This window comes from Podarcis raffonei, chromosome 15 (assembly GCF_027172205.1).
Source record: "Podarcis raffonei isolate rPodRaf1 chromosome 15, rPodRaf1.pri, whole genome shotgun sequence".
Taxonomy (NCBI): domain Eukaryota; kingdom Metazoa; phylum Chordata; class Lepidosauria; order Squamata; family Lacertidae; genus Podarcis; species Podarcis raffonei.
The window spans coordinates 5,779,618-5,801,297 of NC_070616.1; the positions used below are offsets into that span (position 1 = coordinate 5,779,618).

Here is a 21,680-nt window from a genome sequence, read left to right on the forward strand (position 1 = left end):
CAAAGATATCAGTGAAATTCCCAGAGAGAGACTGGGAACCAGAAGCTGCAACCAGAATCCACAGGGCTGGTGTGGTGGATCCCCCAACTGTGACAGCAAAGCAGAGGGGATAGAAGGGGTTAACTTAACTCGACGAAGTGTGTAATTAAAACATTAACCATCTGCTAAGGTCCATCTGGCTTTCATTTCCTTACAACTGGCACACAAAAAGGGGGCGGGGCTTTTTTTTTTAATTTGCTGAGCGCACTTCTGAAGTTCCTAGGCCATGCAGAGTCGAGGCCTTGCCTCGCCTTTCAAGCTTCTCCACGCACACAAACACTCACAGTCCTCCATTAAAATGATCTCCTGTGGGCAAGAACACAAGCCTGCAATATTACTCTGAGAACCCCAGGAGGAAGATAATCTACAAAACATATTGTGAGGGAAGGGCGGAGGGCGGCGGGGATGGGGAATCAAGCGTATCCCGAGGCTTCTCCTCCTCCACTTTGAAAATTCACAGCACCGACTAGGCCTCGCATTTGCACAACAGCAGCAGCCCAAGGAGAGTATGGCAATCCAGCATCCAGGCCGAGGGCCACATTCTCTTGTGGGGATACATTGAAGGGGCCGCATACTATTGCTGGTCTGGCCGGGAGGCAAAAAAAAAAGTCTGCAGCAACAGATATTTATTTAATTTATTCCATGTCTTTGAAATCTCTTCCCGCAAATTGTATCTCAATTTCGTGATAAAGATATGGCTCTTACCACAGCAAGCTACATTCCAGTTATGCAAACGTCAGAGGTTTCCATCGCTTGCCATGCAAAAGTCACCCCCCGCCGCCACCAATCTCTCCATCAGGGAAACGAGAGGCATTAATGCACGCCAAAGACACATTTCTGCCAGGAAAAGCACCCAAGGAGGGTGGAGGGACGGGCTGGGGAGGGAATGCAGCCCGAGGAAAGTCCCAAGGGCCAGACAGAGGCACCTGAAGGACCATATCCGGCCCCTAGGCCTGAGTTTCCCCACCCCTTTTGTAACGGTGTATGTAGGATAGCAGGTGCCGTGCCAGATTAGAAGTGGGGACAGTCGGCTTCAAATCCCCACTCAACCCTGAAGCTCACTGGGTGTCCTTCATCCGCTCAGCCTAATCTACCTCACAGGGTTGCTGTGTGGACAAAACAGGCTAGCAACCACTTTGTGAGGCTGGTATATGGAATCAAAACAACATCCCCAATGGTGTAACTGGAAGCGCCCCTGTGAACATTTACTGCTGGGTTGCCAAGGCATGTCTCTGTGGTGTACAGAAATGGAGATGGAGCGGGAAGGGGGAAGGGCTGTGTGGCTCAGTGGGTGGAGCACCTGCTTTGCATGCAGAAGGTCCCAGGGTGAATCCCTGTCATCTCCTGGCAGGGCTGGGGGTGTGGGGAATCTTATTACAGAAGGATACAAGTAAACAAACCTAACGAGTTTATACGGGAAAGGGTGTGTTTTCCTTGATGTACTGGAATAGTAAATACCACGATGTGAAACAAATTGCTTCTGGTTTAAAGCAAGCTTTTTTTGTTTCGTTGGCTGTTGTCGGCATCCGTCTGTCTCGAGAGGGAATGGAGTGTGCCTCCGGGGGTGAAGCCAAACTATGACATTAGCAGCACTGGAGCAACCTCCCTGGGGCATAAGCCTTAACTTTGAAATACTGTAAATCCTATCGTGTGCCTTCACAGCAGTCAAAGTGATTGGAGGAGGAACTTGGCAGAACGAGCCAACTATTGGAAAAGTGAGACCGTGTCTGGATCAAAGGAGTTATCTGAGGTCAGAGCACGCTTCCTTGCTCCAGGACCTACTGAGGTAGGTGCATCTACGAGGGCAGCCAGCACTGGGTGCCAGCCAAGTGCCTGGAGCATTATTGACAACCTAACAGTTTTGAGGATAGTGGATAGAGACACACAAGGCAGCTTTCCACCCTCAAATGGAGCATGCAGCATTTTCCCAAAGCTGCGAGAGCCTGTTTGCCACCTGAGCCAACAAGCTTGGCTGCAAGGGGGGCAGGAAAATGAGCAGCTGAAGCCCCCCCCCCAAGCGGCTGTGCTAGATTACCCAAGAGGCAGATTAAGCACATGCTTAGGGCACCAGAAAGGCAGGGGCACCCAAAAGAAAAATGAGATTTTTTAAAATAAAACGATTTGGCATTTGAGATTTATTTTTTTTAAAGCATCCAAGTAGTCCATCAGGACTTTGATAAGACTTCATTACATTCCTCTACACACACTTGCCCTACTTTTTTTGTTCTCTTAACCCCACATAAAACCAGGGATACTAACGTAGTTCAAAATAATGCGAGGAAATCAGATCCTGTTATGTATTACAATCAATCTATGGGGGTTTTCTAAGAATTACTTTTTTAAAATTTTATGGTTTAGTATGGTTTTTGTTGTATTACATATTGGGGGACAATATTTTGAGTGCTTAGAGCCTCTAAAGTGGTGGTTTTCAGCTAGTCCAGACCCAAGACCCACCTCTGACCCACAACGTGGGACCTGCTTTCACTTTTGTTTTATACTTCAGCAATGCTAACAGTGCCCATTATTAATCCTAAAATGGCGGCTCACAGAGCACTATACCTTTGCATTACTAAATGAAATGCAGTTGTTTTTACACTTGCTCTTACCCGAAAGAAGCCATTGAAAAGGAGCGATTTTTGCATCCTGAGAGAAGTCTGGAAGCCACCGAGATACACAAGGCAGTGAAGAAAGTGCCCCTGTGCCATAGGAGCTCTCTCACCAGAGGCACAGATATAGGAAGGCAATCCATTCACAGACTAGCACAATCCACCCTCTCTCATGAGGCCTGCACTAACAAAGTTACAGTGAATGCTGGCCCTCCCGGAACCAGGATACAAAATCCACTTACAACCATGAAAGCCACTGTAGTGTAATGATTGTAGTGTTAAGACGAGGGCCTGGGAGACCAGAGTTCAAATCCCCGCTCAGAAGTGAAGCTCAATGGTGACCTTGGGCCAATCACTCACCCTCAGCCTAACCTACCTTGCAGGGTTGCTGAGAGGATAAAATGGACAGGAGAAGATATTTGCCATCTTGAACTCCTTGCAAGGTAGGTGGGATATAAATGAACTTGAAATGAATCTGTGGTTTCCAGGGCTAGAAATCTGGGAGGCCAATTTTATTCCTCCACTGCGTGTTAAGTGAATAGTTTCCTTTCTCTCCTATGGGGAAAAAGCGCCTGCATTGGACTGGAAGCTGCCCCAAAGGATATCCATAGCATTGGCAGTCAAGTTAGATCTCCTCCGCCCCCATCATCTCCTTGGCCTGGCCAATCGCTTGCTTACCTAGAGCCCGAGCCACCGCCAGGAATGGAATCTGGTCAATCACTGTGCTTCGCCGCACAGGGCCGTTGTGGGTCAGGCGAGGCCTCTTCCACACGACCCGATTCACGCCGGATTTATTGATCACACTAAAAGAGTCAGGGCAGGGTGGCAGGGAGAGGAATCCAGGAGGAGGGAATAGGGGAGAAGAAAGAGAAGGCAAGTCAGTTACGAAGCTGTAAAACTGTCAAAGTGTGAATGATCTCATTGTTTTTATAAGTAGGAGCTGCACTAAAATGTTGCAGTGCAGAGCTGTGCTGCTCAGGGGTCTAGCCAGCTAAGCACCCTATTCCATCCCCTACTCACAATTTTTCCTCTGTCAGTCGGCATTTTGCAACAAAGACTTCGTGGAGCTGCTTTGGGGGTTTTCTCCCTACTTAGGACATTTCACCCTTAAAAGTGTATATGGCAAGCTACCTTGTATTGAGTGAGACTATTGGCCCATCTGGTTCAATACTGTCCATTATTAGGAGAACCTAATTCCCCTCACAGAGCTAAAATTCTCATCTATCGATCAATTCCTCTTTCCAGGGAACTCTGGAAACTGTAGCTCTGTGAGTCTTTGGGACAAGCCTTGACTGCTTAAGGAGTTATAATACTGCTTAATGTCTTGTGCAGATGTAAGCTAAGTTTTACTCAACAATTTCAATGGGTCTATCTTGAATATGACTATCACTGGATACAACCCAGTATGTTCTGAGTTGACAAACAAATGATAATAAATAAATACAAACAAATAAATAAATACAAATAAATAAATAAATAAATACAAATAAATAAATAAATAAATACAAATAAATAAATAAATACAAATAAATAAATAAGGTGGAAGACAAAAGCTGTAGAGAGAACTCCTTGCCACTGGAAAACCAACAGCAGCAGAGGAAAAATAGAAGACTAATTCTGAACCCCCTAATGCGTCCAATTTCAAGCCACGACAAAATAGTGTTCTCAACTGCAAAACTTGGACTCAGATCTATTTGAAGCCTAGAAGCTGAGGGGGTGACAGGAGGGGATTCTGGCTGTACGGTCAAATGAAAAAGAGGGAACAACAAAGAAGCCTATCAGGCCAATGAGGAAACCTCTTAACACCGATAGGCTGCGGCTGATCATGTGGCAAGGCCAGACTCCCTATAAAAGTTTCCGGATCCCTTGACACAGACAATGAAAGCCCTTCACTGGCAGCCTAGGGCTGCTCCTCATGCTGCTCCTTCCAATGTGTTTCTTTCTCCACTTCTGAGGTAGGGGAAATAGACACAAAGGCAGCACCAGACAGGTCCGTTGTCCTGAGATGCCATCACCTGCCACAACCAAATTGCTGATGTTCAAAATCTATTTTTTATTGTATTATTATTATTATTATTATTATTATTATTATTATTATTATTATTATTATTTACTGCCTGCCCTTCAACCTAAGGTTCCAGGGTGGATCACAGTATCAAATGCCATTTTAAAAACAATTTTTAAGAAAGCTTGCAACCATAAAAATAAGATGGGATCCAAAAACATGCACCTCAAGTGCCAGAAACCTGGGTACAGAGGTGCGTCTTCAGCAATCTCCAAAAGCTGTCTAATAAAGGCATTTATTTAGACACTTGCCTTGGCCTCTCACCAAAAGCAGGAGAAAAGATTGTTCGCATTAGCCTTTTTTTTAAAAAAAACAAAAACTGAAATATGTAAAACTACCCAAGTATCTCAGGATTTGCCCCAGCAACAGTAAGAAGAAAGGAAGGGAGAAGCAGACGTCACCAACCCTCTGGCAAAGGGTTCGTCAGGGACAAGAGCTGCACCTTGAAATTTTTAGCACCTGCTCTCCAGCGCTTAACCAGCAGGACCAGTTTTGGAGCCAAAAAGCAAACCACAGATGCCAAGAAGCAGGTGTCTATTAATCCTTCAGAAAGGAGCTGTATGCCCAATGGGGACAGAGAACTGCTGAGATGCAGATCAACGAAACTGCAAGCAGCGATCTGGGGGCCACCTATAAGGTCACAGATAATATGGGATACCACCCCCAAAATGTGTTAGCAAACTGACAGACAGAGTCCAGAGAGAAGAGGAATACTGATGGCACATTACTGAGGAACCTAAACAAAAAAAAAGTGTATAATTTGAGGAGAAAGGAACAGAGAGGTTTTGGCTGTCTTCTTTCGGGCCTTGTATTTAGCAGGGAGGCATTCAAACCAAACATATAGAGGAAAAACTCCTGCAAGAACTACACAGCTGATCAGATCAGACCACCTGCTACCTCAGTAAATATCAGGTTGCTCTGACCGGTTGCTAAGCGACACCCCCTCTTGGGTAGCTGACTAACACCAAGGACAGAATTAACCGCAAAGCCACCTGTGGAATGACCTCTGGTTTTGTACTTCCAACATCACTCCTCCTAAATGAGAACGCAGTTAGATGAGGGCAGACAGGGCTGTAGCCAAAACATGGCCAACCAAAAGAGGGATGTTATCAGTGTGCTCAGATAACCCCAAGGTTTCCAGGAAGCATACAAAACAAATCTAAAAGGGGGCAATTCTTCCCCCACCCACCCAAAGGTAAAAAAAACACCAAGCTCAAGTATGGCCAATGCTCTCCAGCGCACAAAATGCCTAGTGCAAGTCAAAAAAGAACAATGAAAAGCCATCACAAGGAAAGTCTCAGTTGAGCCTGTTACAGCTTCAAGGATTCTGGAGGAAAGCATGGCTGGCTAACTGGAATTCTAAACAGGAACACTTCTTTTACATGGGAGGGAGAAGAGAAATCAGGGAAGCTACTATGAAACTATTAAGTGCCCAATAAGTGACTTTAGGTCAAATTGCTTAAAAATTTTGGGTCTAGTACGACCCAAATTGATTTAACTTCTTGTTGTATACAAGTCAACAATCCCAAAGTCTGAGAATCAGTAGCACAGATGTTGTAAAGGAGGAGTGTTGTGGTATGTTGGCTGCTCTGTTGTGGCTAATGCATTTCTCCCCTTTCTAACAGAGGTCAAGACCTTAGAGCAATAACTATGCCCCGTGGAGCTAGACTGGTGACTGGGAGCAGCTGCCGGGACCATATAACATCGGTCCTAAAATAACTCCATTGGCTCACAGTACGTTTCCGAGCTCCATTCAAAGTGTTGGTGTTGACCTTTAAAGCCCTAAACAGCCTCAGCCCTGTCTACCTGAAGGAGCGTCTCCACCCCCATCCTCCAGCCCCAGACACTGAGGTCCACCTCCAAGGGCCTTCTGGTGGCTCCCTCATTATGAGAAGTGACATTGCAGGGAACCAGGCAGAGGGCCTTTTCAGTAGTGGCACCCGCCCTGTGGAACGCCCTCCCAGCAGATGTCAAACAGATAAACAGCTATGTGATTTTAAAAAGACATCTGAAGGCCACCCTGTTCCGGGAAGGTTTTAGTGTTTGTGTTTTTAATTTTTTTTTGGGGGGGGGGCTGCCCAGAGTGGCTGGGGCAACCCAGTCAGATGGGTGGCATATAAAACAACAACAACAGAGCAAGCCAGAAACAGGAGGGGATTCTCATCCTGCAACATGTGCCATCCCCTAGCGAAAAAACCCGATGTGCCTCTCCACCTGCTCTGTGCTCAAATAACTGGAGTTTAACGAGCCCCACAGAGATGCGGTGCTGGTGATGTCAGTGAGAAAAAACCTTCGGGTTATCTCTGTTTCAGAGAGACTTGAAAAGAGAGAGGAGGGCGGAGAGGGAACGGTGCCCATCCATATGCTGCAAGCGCTCAGGGCAACGCTCCTATGAAGCGCTGCCAACTTCCAAGCCCCAGAGGTTTTGTTTTGCAACAGGGGCACGGCAGCTGATGGACCCCCTGCTACACACACACTCGCCTGCTCTCAAGATCCCCCCCCCAAATCCTACGATGGCTGGAAAAATCATTAAGCGCATCATGCAGCACCAGCAACAACTGTGGACTGAAAGATTGCGGGTGGAGGGCGCACACAGGATGTTCTGGGCTTTTGGGTCACACTGCAGCGTGACCACAGGATGGGAAGAAGAGCCCTGGTGGATCGGAACAGAGATCAATCTAGTCCTCCAGCATCCTGTGCCCCACAGCAGACAACCAGATGCATCTTGGGAAGCCCATAAGAAGCCAACAGTCCTCTCTAGCTGATGTCGCCAAGCCACACGTTTTCAGAGGCAATGCTGCCTTTGGCCCTGTAGAATACATCCCTCGTGACTAACAATCCTTGGTTTGACAGGGGAAAGAAAGCGCTTCTTCGTGCAGCACGTAGTTAAACTGCGGAACTCACTGCCACAGGAGGCAGTGATGGCAACCAAACTGGATGGCTTTAAAAGAGGACTGATCAAATTCATGGAGGAGAAGGCTATTGATGGTTACATGGCTATGCTCTGCCACCACAGTCAGAGGCAAGAATGCTTCTGAATATCATTTGCTGGAAACCGCAGGAAGGAAGAGGGTCTTGCACTCCAGTCCTGGATGTGGGTTTCCCCCAAAGACATTTGGGTAGCCTCTATGAGAACAGGATGCTGGACTAGATGGATCACTGGCCTGATCCAGCAGCCTGTTCTTGCGTTCTTAGGATCACCCCGCAGAGCACTGAGCTACACGTTAAAAAGAAATCCAATTTCAAATCTCACCAAAGCAAAACTTTCAATAAGAGGCCACCAGCTCTTATCTCAGACCAAGTCCCCACTGCCATATCTCTGATATGGATAATAATAAAAATAATATTAATACTGAACTACCTTGTTGTACAGAGTACTGAGGTCAAGAATGGTACATTCTTTGTCTGCGCTGCACTGCATCAGAATGCAGGGGACGGCTGACATGATTAAATGCTCCCCCATACAAATAATAAATCACCACAAACAGAAAAACCAACATGCCAGGGAGGAAAGTTAATGTCAGGCCTGACCAATGTTTGCAACTGCACTTTGAAGTCTGGCTGGTCTGCAACTGCACCTCACACTCGGGCTGCAATGAAAACCATGACTGCCAGGGATTCCAACCACGGCTGACGTCAGCCAGGGTGACACTAGATCAGCAATAGCCAATGGGGTGTCCTCCATATGTGGACTACAACTCCCATCAACCCCAGCTGGCATGGCCAATAGCTTGGGAAGACAAGAGCTATAAGACACCACATAGGCTACCCCTGCTGTAGACTGTGTCTGCAGACAGCGGGGCGAAAGGAAGGTTAGCGCCAGCTTGACCAACCTTGCAAATCTACTCCGCCTCTGGTTGGGATGGGAACCCTTCTTGGTTGGCCTCTTGCCCATAGCTGGCATCCTGATTGGTTGGCATCCATGCCAAAATGACATCCAACCCCAGCAGGAGAGCAAAATGAAAAGGGGAACTCCTGAGGGCTGGCTCATGATTTATGGACTATGACTCGCAGGGAGCCAGAGCTTTTTCTGCGCCAGAGCTCAGCGCCAGATGCTGGGGTCTTGCAACCAAAGGGAGCCATTTGCTTTCATGACTTTCTTTGCAAATTTCCCAGGAGCATCTGGCAGCCTGCTGCTGGAAATGGGACTAGACAGACACTTTGCTCTGATCCAGCTAATAAAGTCACACATTCATATATACGTTTTAAATATTTCGTTTGTTTGTCCATTTCAACAGCCAACCAGCATCTCCCTCTCACACAAATAAAACACATTTTTTAAAAAGCCAGATAAAACAATTTTTAAAAACTTAAAAATTGAAACCCTGAAAAGCAAGCAGTGTTTAGAAGCTGAGGGAAATGGAGAATTTTTCACTTAGTGCTGAAATGATAGTGAAACCTCCCCTTATTTTGGGCATTGATGGCAGCAAGGCAAGATACACACATCTCAGTGCAGGGGCAGGTTGATATCGAATTTATCATTTGGGGGGACATTTTCAGAGACTGCTGTATTATACGATCTTAGCCAAGTTTACCATCATTTAAAATCAGGAAACATTTATAACCATTGGCACCTCCAGTTAAAAAAGGGGCAATCAGGTGGGAGGCAACTGACAAAAAGGCTCTCTCTCCCCCAACCCCATAAATTGTCTACCTGTTTTAATTTCAGGCCCAAGTCACATTAATGTTCAAAGTCCTAAATGACTCAGGCCCTGAATATCTGAAATGCCGTCTCCTTCACTACAAATCCCCTCGGGAGCCAAGACTGGCAGAAAAGCATCATGTGGTGTTACGTGATTGACAGCCCACACCGGTCAAAGTGGTCCACAGGAGGTGGAGGCAGTCAGGATCTGACCTGTTGACCAGATTCAGGTGCCACCCCGGGGATAGATGACCAGAGAGCCTTCCGAAAACGCCTCCCCTTGGGAGCAGCATGGGACGGGCGCGACGGCACTTTTTCCTCTCACTCCCTCTTAGATAAATTGCTCCCACCTCACTGAACAACCCTTTACCCAAAGGTTTATTTTCTTTTCCTCTTAAAATTCTACCCCAGTGTATCCTGCGGGGGGACCTTTGTGAGGGGATAACTAGTAAGTTGGAGTCTCAGACAGGTTTTCTTTAAATAAACAATAAAGATTTATTTAAGGCAAGATAGTATATAACACAAATGGGTTAAATTTTGGCTACTTCAGGAATACAGTGTGATTTCGCTTAAATTCGTCCTCAGTTGTTTTAGCATTATAGGTTTGGTCCCTTTATACGGTGATACTTTCTTTCAGTTATCCACCCCCTTTAACAGTCCTGCTCCCGAGGTACTTTAAGTAATAGACCAGGGATGTCCAACCAGTAGATTGCGATCTACCAGTAGATCCCCAGCTGATCCTGGTAGATCGCGGGATCCTTATTGTGTACAAAAAGTCACGGGGGGGGGAGCTAAAAAACTCTGTGCACCACCACATTCTGTCCTCCACAATACGCTCAGAGCAGAAGCTGTTTTTGTCCAGAACCAACCCTTTTCCCCATTAACTCTTTTTACGTCAACCTGTCTCCCTACCCATCTCCTAACCTCAATTCTAACCCACCTCAACCAACCTCTTAACTAACTGTCTCTCTCCAAATCCTCTCCTTTTAAACTCTCCCTCCTGGAACCACGGCCAATCAGAGGCTGCCATTCGTTAACCATTTGCTGGCAGGTAAAGACAGAAGAAGAAAAAAAAACACTTGTTGATCCAACTCATGGGTAGACAAACTAAGGCCCAGGGGCCGCATCCGGCCCAATCGCCTTCTAAATCTGGCCTGTGGATGGTCCGGGAATCAGCATGTTTTCATAGAATCATAGAATCATAGAGTTGGAATAGACCACAAGGGCCATCGAGTCCAACCCCCTGCCAAGCAGGAAACACCATCAGAGCACTCCTGACATATGGTTGTCAAGCCTCTGCTTAAAGACCTCCAAAGAAGGAGACTCCACCACACTCCTCATGTTTTACATGAGTAGAATGTGTCCTTTTATTTAAAATGCATCTCTGGATTATTTGTGGGGCCTGCCTGATGTTTTTACATGAGTAGAATGTGTCCTTTTATTTAAAATGCATCTCTGGGTTATTTGTGGGGCCTGCCTGATGTTTTTACATGAGTAGAATGTGTCCTTTTATTTAAAATGCATCTCTGGGTTATTTGTGGGGCCTGCCTGATGTTTTTACATGAGTAGAATGTGTCCTTTTATTTAAAATGCATCTCTGGGTTATTTGTGGGGCCTGCCTGATGTTTTTAGATGAGTAGAATGTGTCCTTTTATTTAAAATGCATCTCTGGGTTATTTGTGGGGCCTGCCTAATGTTTTTACATGAGTAGAATGTGTGCTTTTATTTAAAATGCATCTCTGGGTTATTTGTGGGGCATAGGAATTCGTTCATTTCCCCCCCAAAAAAATATAGTCTGGCCCCTCACAAGGTCTGAGGGACAGTGGACGGGCCCCCTGCTGGAAAAGTTTGCTGAACCCTGATCCAACCTGTCCAGCAGAACCAACTTTTTCACCACACAGCACAAGAAGATAAGACAAGATGGCTACCTGCCCCCGAGGCCTTCGATCCGCTGCCTCTCCTTCGGGAGCTCGGGCTTGTGATCCTGCGTCACCTCCACAGCCCGGATGAAGTCGTCCTTGGGGTCATCTTGGACTCCGAGCACCACACCCGAGTCGCCAACGTGAGCCACGTACATCTTTGAGCCCCGGATGATGACCACGCTGGCGGTCGTCCCGGACGTGCTTGGCAGGCCGGTCATGGTCTTCGGCCACTCTGCTGCAAAGCAGGGGAGACGAGAAAATGGATTTTAACTTAGGCACAACATCCTGAACAAAAAGTACAGGCATAAACCAGGCCCACAGATACTCATTCCCCAAAGGGGTCAGGTGGCCTTGGTGGCACAGCATGCCTTCCATCAGCTTCAGCTGGTGGCCCAGCTGCGCCCCAATCTGGACAGGGATAGCCTCACTTCTGTCGCCTAGGCTCTGGTAACCTCTCAGTTAGATCACCTCAACATGTTTATACATGGGGTTGCCTCTGAAGACAGTCCAGAAACATCAGCCAATGCAGAATTTGGTGGCCGGGTTGCTCACCGAGACAAGACGGTTTGAGCCGATCCTAGTCCGACTGCATTGGCATCCCATTAGCTTCCTGGCCCGATTCAAAATGCTGGTTTTGACCTATAAAGCCTTAAATGGCTCAGGGCTGTAATACTTCGAGGACTGCCTTCATTATATATGTTTAGGTGCCAGGCGGAAACATTCCTCTTCAACCAGTCCTTGGGCCAATTAACATGTATCTTTTTAAATGTGTTTTTTTGAGGGGGGGGGAAATTGGTATGTTTTGTTCTGGTTTTTATTATGTATTTTGTTTTATCTTATATTTTAATGCTGTGAACTGCTCTGAGGCCTTTGGATGAAAGGCACTATACTACTACTACTATAACTACTACTACTACTACTACTACTAATAATAATAATAATAATGGGGAAAGTTTCTCAGCATAAGGCCCACATTCCCTTATTTCCAGAAGCTGCGTTCCAGCAGTGGGCAGGGCCAGAGTCAAAAGCAAGCAAAACCATGGAAGTGACTATTCTCCGTATCTTGTGGTCCAGTTCCCAAACTCAAAGGCCACACGTGCACCATCAACTTAAAGAACTAGCATGTGACTCTAAAAAGCAATGGCTTCTGCCACCCCTAAATAAATCTGGGAAAGGCCGTTTGTTAGGGGTGCTGAGAGTTGCTAGGAGACGCCTGTCCCCCTCACAGAGCTTCAATTCCAAGAATAAGGCATGTTAAACCACACTGTGGCTCCAGGAGGGGAACGGGGAGGGGGATTCCTCCTCACAGCTCTCAGGAAGGGGTCGCTTTTGAATGGTACAGCGTCTGCTACGCGTGAGGAAGCCCCAAGGATCAGGTGAGACGCCCCCCCTGCCTGAAACCCTAGAGAGCTGCTGCCAGTCTGTGTGGACAATATTGAGCTATATGGACCAATGTTCTGACTTGATATAAGGCCACTTCCTACATTTCCCAACTCTTCTGAGACACTGAGGATGTTTTTTTTGGGGGGGGGGCAGGGGCGGACACAACATATACACCACAAATATCACTGCACCACGAGGATTAAAGAAACAGCAGCACAACAAACTGTGTACAACCACAGTCAGCTCATGGTCAAATCCGGTTTTCGTCTGAGCCCACGCATACACAGAAGGCATGCTTAAACTCGGAGATTCAATAAAGACTTTTCGAGACACCTCTCCTCTCCCCTACACACATGCAAACATTGGACAGATTTTTGCAGCCCCTTCTCTCTCTCCCTCCCTCCCCCTTGCGAACCAAATGCGCTCAGAGGAACAAAGGCTGGTCCCTCCCCTACCCCCCTGAGCCATTGGCCAGGGAACAGAGCCAAGAGTGCATCAACTGGCTGCAGCACGTGCCAATTGCCAGCCAGGGCTCGAAAGCCCAGCTGCTAGGAGCAACCCGGGGTCTTGACACTGATTTTAAGCCCCTCGCTCCTTCTTGCAGCTCGTTCTTCTGCTCTGAATGCCCAGCTGCTGGGAATCACAAGTGGGCAGATTCCCTGTTGCGTTCCGTTCCTAACCTGCTTGCGGACTTCGCACAGGCAACTGGGTGACCACTGAGATGCTGGGCTTGGTGGGCTTTCAATCCGATCCACCAAGGGCTCTTTTCTTAGGTTCTTATGATCCAGAATTAACAGCAATGTACAGCCCCTGTCAGTCCTGCCTAAACCCTGATGATGATGATGATGATGATGATGATGATGATGATTATTGCAAGCATTTTATTTATTTAGCTATTATCTGCATCCCACTTTTCCTTCTGGGTAACAAAGCTGAAGGCAAGATCCTCAATATCCATGCAAGGCAGATGTCCATTTAAGGAGAACTTGACTGCACCCAAGTCCACCCCGTGAGTTCACGGTTAAAGTGGAGATTTGAGTCCAGCTCTTCCAGATCCAACTCTAAGGCTGCATTCACATGGAAGAAGAAGAAGAAGAGTTTGGATTTGATATCCCGCCTTTCACTCCCTTTAAGCAGTCTCAAAGCGGCTAACATTCTCCTTTCCCTTCCTCCCCCACAACAAACACTCTGTGAGGTGAGTGGGGCTGAGAGACTTCAAAGAAGTGTGACTGGCCCAAGATCACCCAGCAGCTGCATGTGGAGGAGCGGAGATGCGAACCCGGTTCCCCAGATTACGAGACTACCGCTCTTAACCACTACACCACACTGGCTTATTCCACACGGAAGCTTATTCCGTTTCCCTTATTCAGTTCTGCATTATATTTGAGCTTTCAAACAACATAAAAGCTACTTCTTGAACTTTTAGTGGAATATAGTGCAAGTTCAGGGCTAATTTCAGTGTTACTTCTTTCCAGGAAAAGAAAAATCCATTTGTAAGTAATATGGAAATGGGTGCGAAGCTTGCACTATAGATTCGGAAGTGGCTTTTGGCATCATGTGAAAGCTCAAATGCAATGTGTAAATGAACAGTTAGGGAAATGACGATAAATAGAATTCCTGCAAATCAAAAAAAATCAGGGTTTGGGCAAGAATGACAGGCACTGTACAGTGGTACCTCAAGTTACATACGCTTCAGGTTACATACGCTTCAGGTTACAGACTCCGCTAACCCAGAAATAGTGCTTCAGGTTAGGAACTTTGCTTCAGGATGAGAACAGAAATCGTGCTCTGGTGACGCAGCGGCAGCAGTAGGTCCCATTAGCTAAAGTGGTGCTTCAGGTTAAGAACAGTTTCAGGTTAAGAACGGACCTCCAGAACAAATTAAGTACTTAACCAGAGGTACCACTGTACTGTACAGTGCAGTTAATTTAGGGTCATAAGAACCTAAGAAGAGCCCTGGTAGATCTGACCAAAGGCCCAGCATCACAGTGGCCAAATGGATGCCTTATAGTACTTTTCAGACCATTGGCCCACTATTGTCTACACGGACTGGCAGCAGCTCTCCAAGATTTTAGACAGGAAGTCTTTCCCAACTGTATCCCAAGATGTTGAGGACCGAACCCTATCACACACAAGAGGCTACGCCTCTTTCCTAATGTGACCTGCATTAAAAATGTTTTATTTTTTTAAAAAATAAAAGCTTCCTGCCCTATTAATCAGGAACTCCTTTTTAGTCAGTTGAGAACATTTTGATCGATTCATCAGCTACACCTTGCAAACCTAAGCATGACTGCAGACTTCCCAACATGCAGTGTTCCCTCCCACCCAGTTCATTTATACCCCATCTTTCTTCTGTGACCTGATCGCAGTGCCCCAAGACCTTGTTATGCCATTGGCCGCTGAAGGCTGCCATTTTTCTTTCCCACGGTTCCCTGGTGCGACACTACACTGAGTGCGCCCCATGGCATTGTGGGGAATTTAAAATGGCACCTGGAGAGGCTGCCTCTGGAAAAACTTGCAGCCAGGTGAAGGGGAGGGGAGAATAACATGGAGGGGGCTACAGAAAGCAACCTGATATGTCCCTGATGCTATCTTATGTAGCCTGAAAAACCAGGAAAATGGGTGAGAGAAACAGACCCTAAAATAGCACACACAAACACACTCAGGTTCTGCTCTGCAAAACAATTAAGGAAGGAAATCTGAAATTTGACAGCCACGCTCCATTCTTTATGAGAACCGGGCATTTGCAATATATATTTCGGACATTCCCCTTGTTGTCACTAATTCAGTCCAGGCCTGTTTCCTGGCTACAACAAGCTGTAACCAATTTTGGCCATACCCTGTTTTAACAAAGAGCTTACAGGGGGTTTGGGAAGGGAGGAAGGGAGAGACAAAGGCTGAAATGCTAACCCCACTTTACCTGGAAGCCCCACTGAATTCAACAGGGCTTACTTCTAAGTAGGCACATGGAAGGATTGCAGCCCAAGCGAAGTAAGGAGAAAAGGGTACAATCTTATTAATGGATAGGAGCCCAGAGTTCTGCAAAGCGCTTAAAATGCACAAATGTTTTCTTTTGTGATATACACTGACAAAACAGGGCTATTAGGATATCCTGAGTTTTGTACTTAATTTTCTCTTCATTTCCACACATATCCAAGTTCAGGAACATTACCCAGCTTTCACGCTGCTAACCCCATCACATTTCAGGATCAAGGAAGGGGATAAATGACCACGAATTTCAAATAATGTACATTTTTTAAAGGGGGAAAAAAGTGAGAAGGCAGAATGAGCTGTAATGAAGAATTAAGCCTGCAAAGGGGAGGGGGGTTAATTGTGGTGGGGTGTACAAGGTGACAATGCTACACACATTTAACCAGGAGTAAGTCCCACTGAAATAAGCAGGATTTTATTTTTATATCTCACCTTTCTTCCAAAGAGGTCAAGACAGCATATGTGATTCCCCCATTCCCCCAGGTAGGTTAGACTGAGAGATGCCAACCAGCCCAAAGTCACCCAGTGAAAACTTTCTGGCTGAGTAGGGATTTGAACCCAGGACCCATGGTCCTACTCTAACCACTACAACAAACTTGCAAGTGCCTTAGAAGAGCACCTCTAGAGTGTGATTGCAGGTGAATGGAGCTATGGACTAAAAGCACAAGCAATCCAAAATATTGGAAATTAACTGAAGAGTTACTGTATTTTTCCGTGTATAAGACTGTATTTTCTCCCAAATTTTTAAAGTTTAAAATTGGGGGTTGTTTTATACATGCAATGTTGCAATTAATTATTTCTTAATTTGGGGCTCAAAAAATATGGGTCATCTCATACATGGGAGTGTCTTATACACGGAAAAATATGGTAACTTGAATAGACTCTTGTCAACCGCCCTAGTGCCTCTGCATTCATTGACCAGTCAGGCAGGAGGAAACCACTGGCTTTCTAAGCAATCATACAGCTCTCTGGATGTTGATGGGCTTAATGCCGTCAGCCCCAGCCAACACACTTAAGGATGATGGGAGCTGGAGTCCAAAAACATCTGGACAGCCACAGGTTGCCCACCCCTGGCTGAAAGTTATGTGAAACCACGGGTCAACAGTTCCATATGAAGATGAGATTCTGTCATCATCATCATCAAACCTTTATTGCATTAGCGTACAGCCATAGCAGGATAAGACAAAAATGCTAGAGAGAAGCAACCTAACAAAATTCAAACGATATTAGTGGCATTGTGACATTTAAAAAACCCTAAAACAATAATGTAAAAATTTAGTTGCCAGCGCCGGGAATCTAAAATGCAGATGTATATAAAACATATAATGGCCCCAAAATAGGCTCGGCACATTAGGTTAAAAAGGTAATACAAAGAATTAAAACAGGACCAGGTCTGGGACACACTACCCAGTCAGTGTAGCCCTAAGTTTCAAAGCCTGCACTATAAAGATTGCCACCCCACGTGAAATTTGGGGATCTGCATCCACAAGAAGCGATTTCAAACAGTCTTCCTTAGATGTGATGGTGGGCGGGATCAAGAGGAGGAGCTTAGTTCTTATTAGCTCATAAATAGGGCAGTAGAAAAAGAAGTGTATGAAGTCCTCTACTTCATTCATTGTGCATGGACATAGACGCTGAGTAATGGGGGTCTTAAAGTAAATCCCCTGCAAGAAGGCTGTGGGTATAGAATGGAAACGGGCCATGGTAAACGCTCTTCTCAAATTGGGCTCCGTCAGGTCTATCAAGTAGTTGGCAAGTGATCTTACCACTTTCACTTTAGGGAGCCACTTGGAGAGGCGAGCTGTGGCGGACTGTGCCCGGTCCATGGCCTCATCTCTTGTAAGAATCCAGGCCCGGATATTATGATGGTCCCAAGATGACTGCGTGTCAAGATCTGGGAGGGAGTAGCGTGCCATGATAATCTCCATGGCCTTGGACCATTTGTTGTTATAAGCACAAGTTAAAAAGGCTTGCCTGGCTAGTAGGGAGCCTGGGGCTTTGATTAATTTACAATAAAAACTAATTATTCTAATGTGGGCTCTCGCAACAATAGAGGGGAGGCCCAGTTCTGTTCTTAACTGTGCAGCAACCGAGCCCTTGGGGAGGCCCAGTAACTTTCGTGCAAAAGAGTTTTGTAGAATCTCGAGAACCATCAAAGCCTTGGAGAAATTCTTCTATGCAAAAGGCGGCCAGTTGGTTCCTCCAATCAGAAAAGCATTTATCAGCAAAGTCCTCCCGATGTTACTGTATGGGGTTGAAATCTGGGGGTGGAATTTAAAAACACTACAACGGCTCGAGATTCTGTCTATTCACAGATGTGTGCAATTACTTTGTAAGCGAGACCCAGTCAACGCTTCCTCTACACACAAAGTCCCAGCTCTGGAGTCCGGTTCCATTCATGTGTTCACCCCAGAGATCAACAGGATTTGGAACCAAGCAAGCAGGAACAGAACTAAGGCCCAAGCCAACATCTACTCCCCATTTGGGCATCCTCCTCCCTACTTGAGTGTTCATAAAACTGGGCCACAATTCTGCAGGTGATTAATTTCGGAATAAGCCCCACTGGGGTTAGGCTCCCTTTGAGAAAGGGGCTATAACTCAGTGGTTGAACATTTGGTCTGCATGCAAAGGTCTCAGGTTGGATCCCCAGCATCTCCAGGTAGTAGGGCTGGTAAATATTCCTGTCTGAAATCCTGGAGTGATGCCAACAATACAGTGGTACCTCGGGTTACGTACGCTTCAGGTTACAGACTCTGCTAACCCAGAAATAGTACCTCGGGTTAAGAACTTTGCTTCAGGATGAGAACAGAAATCAGGCTCTGGCGGTGCAGTAGCAGTGGGAGGCCCCATTAGCTAAAGTGGTGCTTCAGATTAAGAAAAGTTTCAGGTTAAGAACGGACCTCCAAAATGAATTAAGTACTTAACCCGAGGTACCACTGTAGTGAGCTAGGTGCCAGTGTTAGAAACAGGTAAATAAGCTAATTGCCAAATGGTTCCTTAAACCTGGGCTACAGTCAACACAATTAAATGTCTAGGCACCATGGGGGGGCAGTGAGATTTATTATTATTAGTTTCATTTCTATACTGCATTATAGTTGAAACAACAAAAAATCTTAAAGTGGTTTACAACACATTAAAATATCAAATAAAACAATCCGGAATAAAACAAAGCCAAGCTTCAAGGAAAATATTTCAGATCCTTCTTTAATTGACATTTTGCTCTCCCCATGTTTATTTACCTACTTAATTTATATAGCTGCTCCACAGCAGGAAGACTCTGGGAAGCCAGTGTTAAAGTGTTGGACTAGGACCCGGGAAATCAGGGTTCAAATCCCCACTCAAGTGACCCTGGGAGTCAATCACAGCCTCCTAACCTACCTCACAAGGTTGTTGTAGGGATTAACTGAGGAGGTGGTGGGTGACCCACTTTCTGGGGGGAAAGGTGGGATATAAATGCAGTAAATAAGCTCTTCTGCTTACTTGCTTAAGAAAGCTGGAGAAGCCAGCCAGAGGGAGATGTCAATTGCCAACCTGGCATCCAGAGATCTACATGTAGTCACAACTGGACTCGTGCCATCAGCAAAATGTGCCTGGTGCCTGGCTAATTTCAAACACTGGTGGACCCCAATGGTCTAACTCAGCTTAAGGCAGCACCTGAATTCCTGTATTCCCACTCAATGCAGTAGGACACATTTCCTAGGCAACACACACAGGATCCGGCTACATGTTTGAATATGCAAGTCACAACTTTTTTTTATTGGCAGGTCAGAAATTCAGACAATCTATTATCAATAATACTATTTTTTTTACTAACCCCTCCCCACAATCCTATCCAATGCATGATGCATAAAAAAAATTAATCCAAATGCATCGCTTGTAACAGCAGCCCAAAATAATACTATCCAATTTAGCCCGAGTCAGATTTAATCAGGATCTCTCTTCCCTTATGTGAATGCTACAGAAAGGAAGTAAAAACCTGGAGCTACTTTAATTCCAGGAAAGAAGGTGTCATGGAAGATGCTCCCCAAAACACACACACACACACACACACACACACACTGGAGGGAGTCCCTCTGCCATTGTAAATCCATTTACGGAAGTAAGCTTCATTGAAAGCAAAACAATTAAATAACAGAATGAGTAACTTAGTGAGAGCTACCTCTGAAGTAGGCGTGAACAGGGGAGGACTTTGAAGCTGGCCCTATAACACTGTTTGGCACAACATCCAGGATCTTCCTGAATCTTGTAGGACTTACTTCCAAGGAGACCTGCACAGGCTTGCAAGAAAACGTGCTGTCATTCTGGAAATCCCACTGGATTCCACCAGGAAGATGACAGCCGGTTGCATCTAGTGTTATGTTCTATTTAGAGTCTAGCCACTGAAATCAAAGGGGCACGACTAAATCAGGTCTATGTCTTTCAATGGGCATTAGAATTTAGTTGGATACATCCTTAGACAACTCCAGAGGAGTTAATTCTGAGACGCTGCCCATAGGGGTGCGAGGCTTTTGCTCATTTACCTGGGAGGAAGCCCAATTCATAGAAGACAAACGCCTTCCTCCTGAGTAAACCTGCATCTATCCGGAGCTTCAGTTGCAATCCGAACCCTACTTACCCGGGAGTAAGCCCCACTGAACTCAAGCATGGCAGGGTTAGGACTGCGTTGTATAGTAGGCAATCCGAACCTCCTCCCGTAAGTGAGCAAGCCCCAGTGAATTCAGTAGGCCTTACTTCTGAACAAGTATCGTTAGGATTGCGCCGTTACTCCCGAGTAAACTCCGGCGCACAGTCCTGCTGTCATCGTGCACCCATTTACTTGGATGCAAAGCAAGCCCCGCTGACTATATAGGGGGAAGCAGCGATGGGGGGGAGGTAAACAAACAAACAAACAGGGGGAAGGGGGAGGTAAACAAACAAACAAACAAGGCGATGTGGGGTTGACAAGCAGCGAAGAGCAGTAACTCACGCAGCTTCTTCCACATGGCCCGGTGGCAGGCGAGGAAGCCCTTGCGGAGGGCGGCGCAGACGGCGGCCGGCTTGTGGGATCGGAAGCCCTTCTGCTTCTTGATGAAAGGCCAGAGGTTCTCCCGGGCGAAATGGGCCGCCTCGCGCCCGCCGTGCCCATCGCAGACGGCGAAGAAGGCCACCGAGCGGTCGCCGCCGCCGCCGCCATCATCCCCGCCTAATGCTCTGCCGCCGCCGCCGCCGCTCGCTGCGCCCATCCCCGACGCCGCCTCTGGCTCCGGCTCGACCAAGATGCGGGTGACGTCCTCCATGTATTTCCTGCCGCCTTGGTCCGAGAAGAGGCTCACCCCCAGCGAGCAGGGACCCTCCATGCGGGGAGATCGGGCCGCCCCCTCTGCCTCCTCCCGACGGGAACCAGGCTGCGGCCGCCGCGGCCGCCCCCCCACCTCCTTCCTCCGCTTTATCCCTTCTTCTTCTTCTCCTCCTCCTTCCCTGCTCCCCTGAAAAGCCTAGAGATGATCCGCGCTCGGCTTCTTTCTTTTGATGCCCCCTCCTCTCCCCCCCCCCAAATCAATCAATCTCTCTCTTTCTCTCTCTCTCTCTCCCGGCCGGCGGTGACTTTATTGTTTATGACCGTCGGAGGAAGAGGAGGAGCCGCGGCGGCGGCGCTGGCAGGCGCTGTCCAGGCATGCCCTGTTCTGGTTCTCCCTCTCCCCGTCTCTAACCCTCCGCGCGGGCGGCTCGGAGCGCGATGTAGCAAAAGGCGGAACAATCGCTGCTTCCGATAGAACGCCGGGGAGGTTCGACGTTCCAAGGGAGGAGCGGGGGGCGCGCCTCGCGTGCACTAGCCTCCGCCTCCCCCGCCGAAAAGGGAAAACGAGGGAGGCGCGCGCAGAGGACGGATTTGCCAGTTCTCCCTGTTGCTCCTTTCTCCCACGCGCTGACAAACTCAAATCTTTTCATGTTGTGTTTTAAGGACCTCCTTGTGATCTAGGCAGAAGATGGAATGGGTTGGCGGTTACAGTGTTGTTAGTATTTTTAAATTAATATTTATTTGATCGTTGGAT

At 46.9% G+C, this 21,680-nt stretch overlaps 1 protein-coding gene across 1 annotated transcript in view; it reads right to left on the reverse strand.

Moving 5' to 3' along the window:
* Nucleotides 1-21,456, reverse strand: part of PPM1D (protein phosphatase, Mg2+/Mn2+ dependent 1D) — a 35,154-nt gene extending 13,698 nt beyond the window's left edge. The window contains exons 1-3 of the mRNA XM_053366624.1: nt 20,615-21,456; nt 11,281-11,509; nt 3,324-3,448 (exon numbers count right to left, since the gene is read on the reverse strand). Coding sequence (XP_053222599.1) covers nt 3,324-3,448; nt 11,281-11,509; nt 20,615-20,984 — 724 coding nt within the window. The 5' untranslated portion in view covers nt 20,985-21,456. The remainder of the gene's footprint in view (nt 1-3,323; nt 3,449-11,280; nt 11,510-20,614) is intronic.
* Between the last annotated feature and the right edge of the window lie 224 nt (nt 21,457-21,680).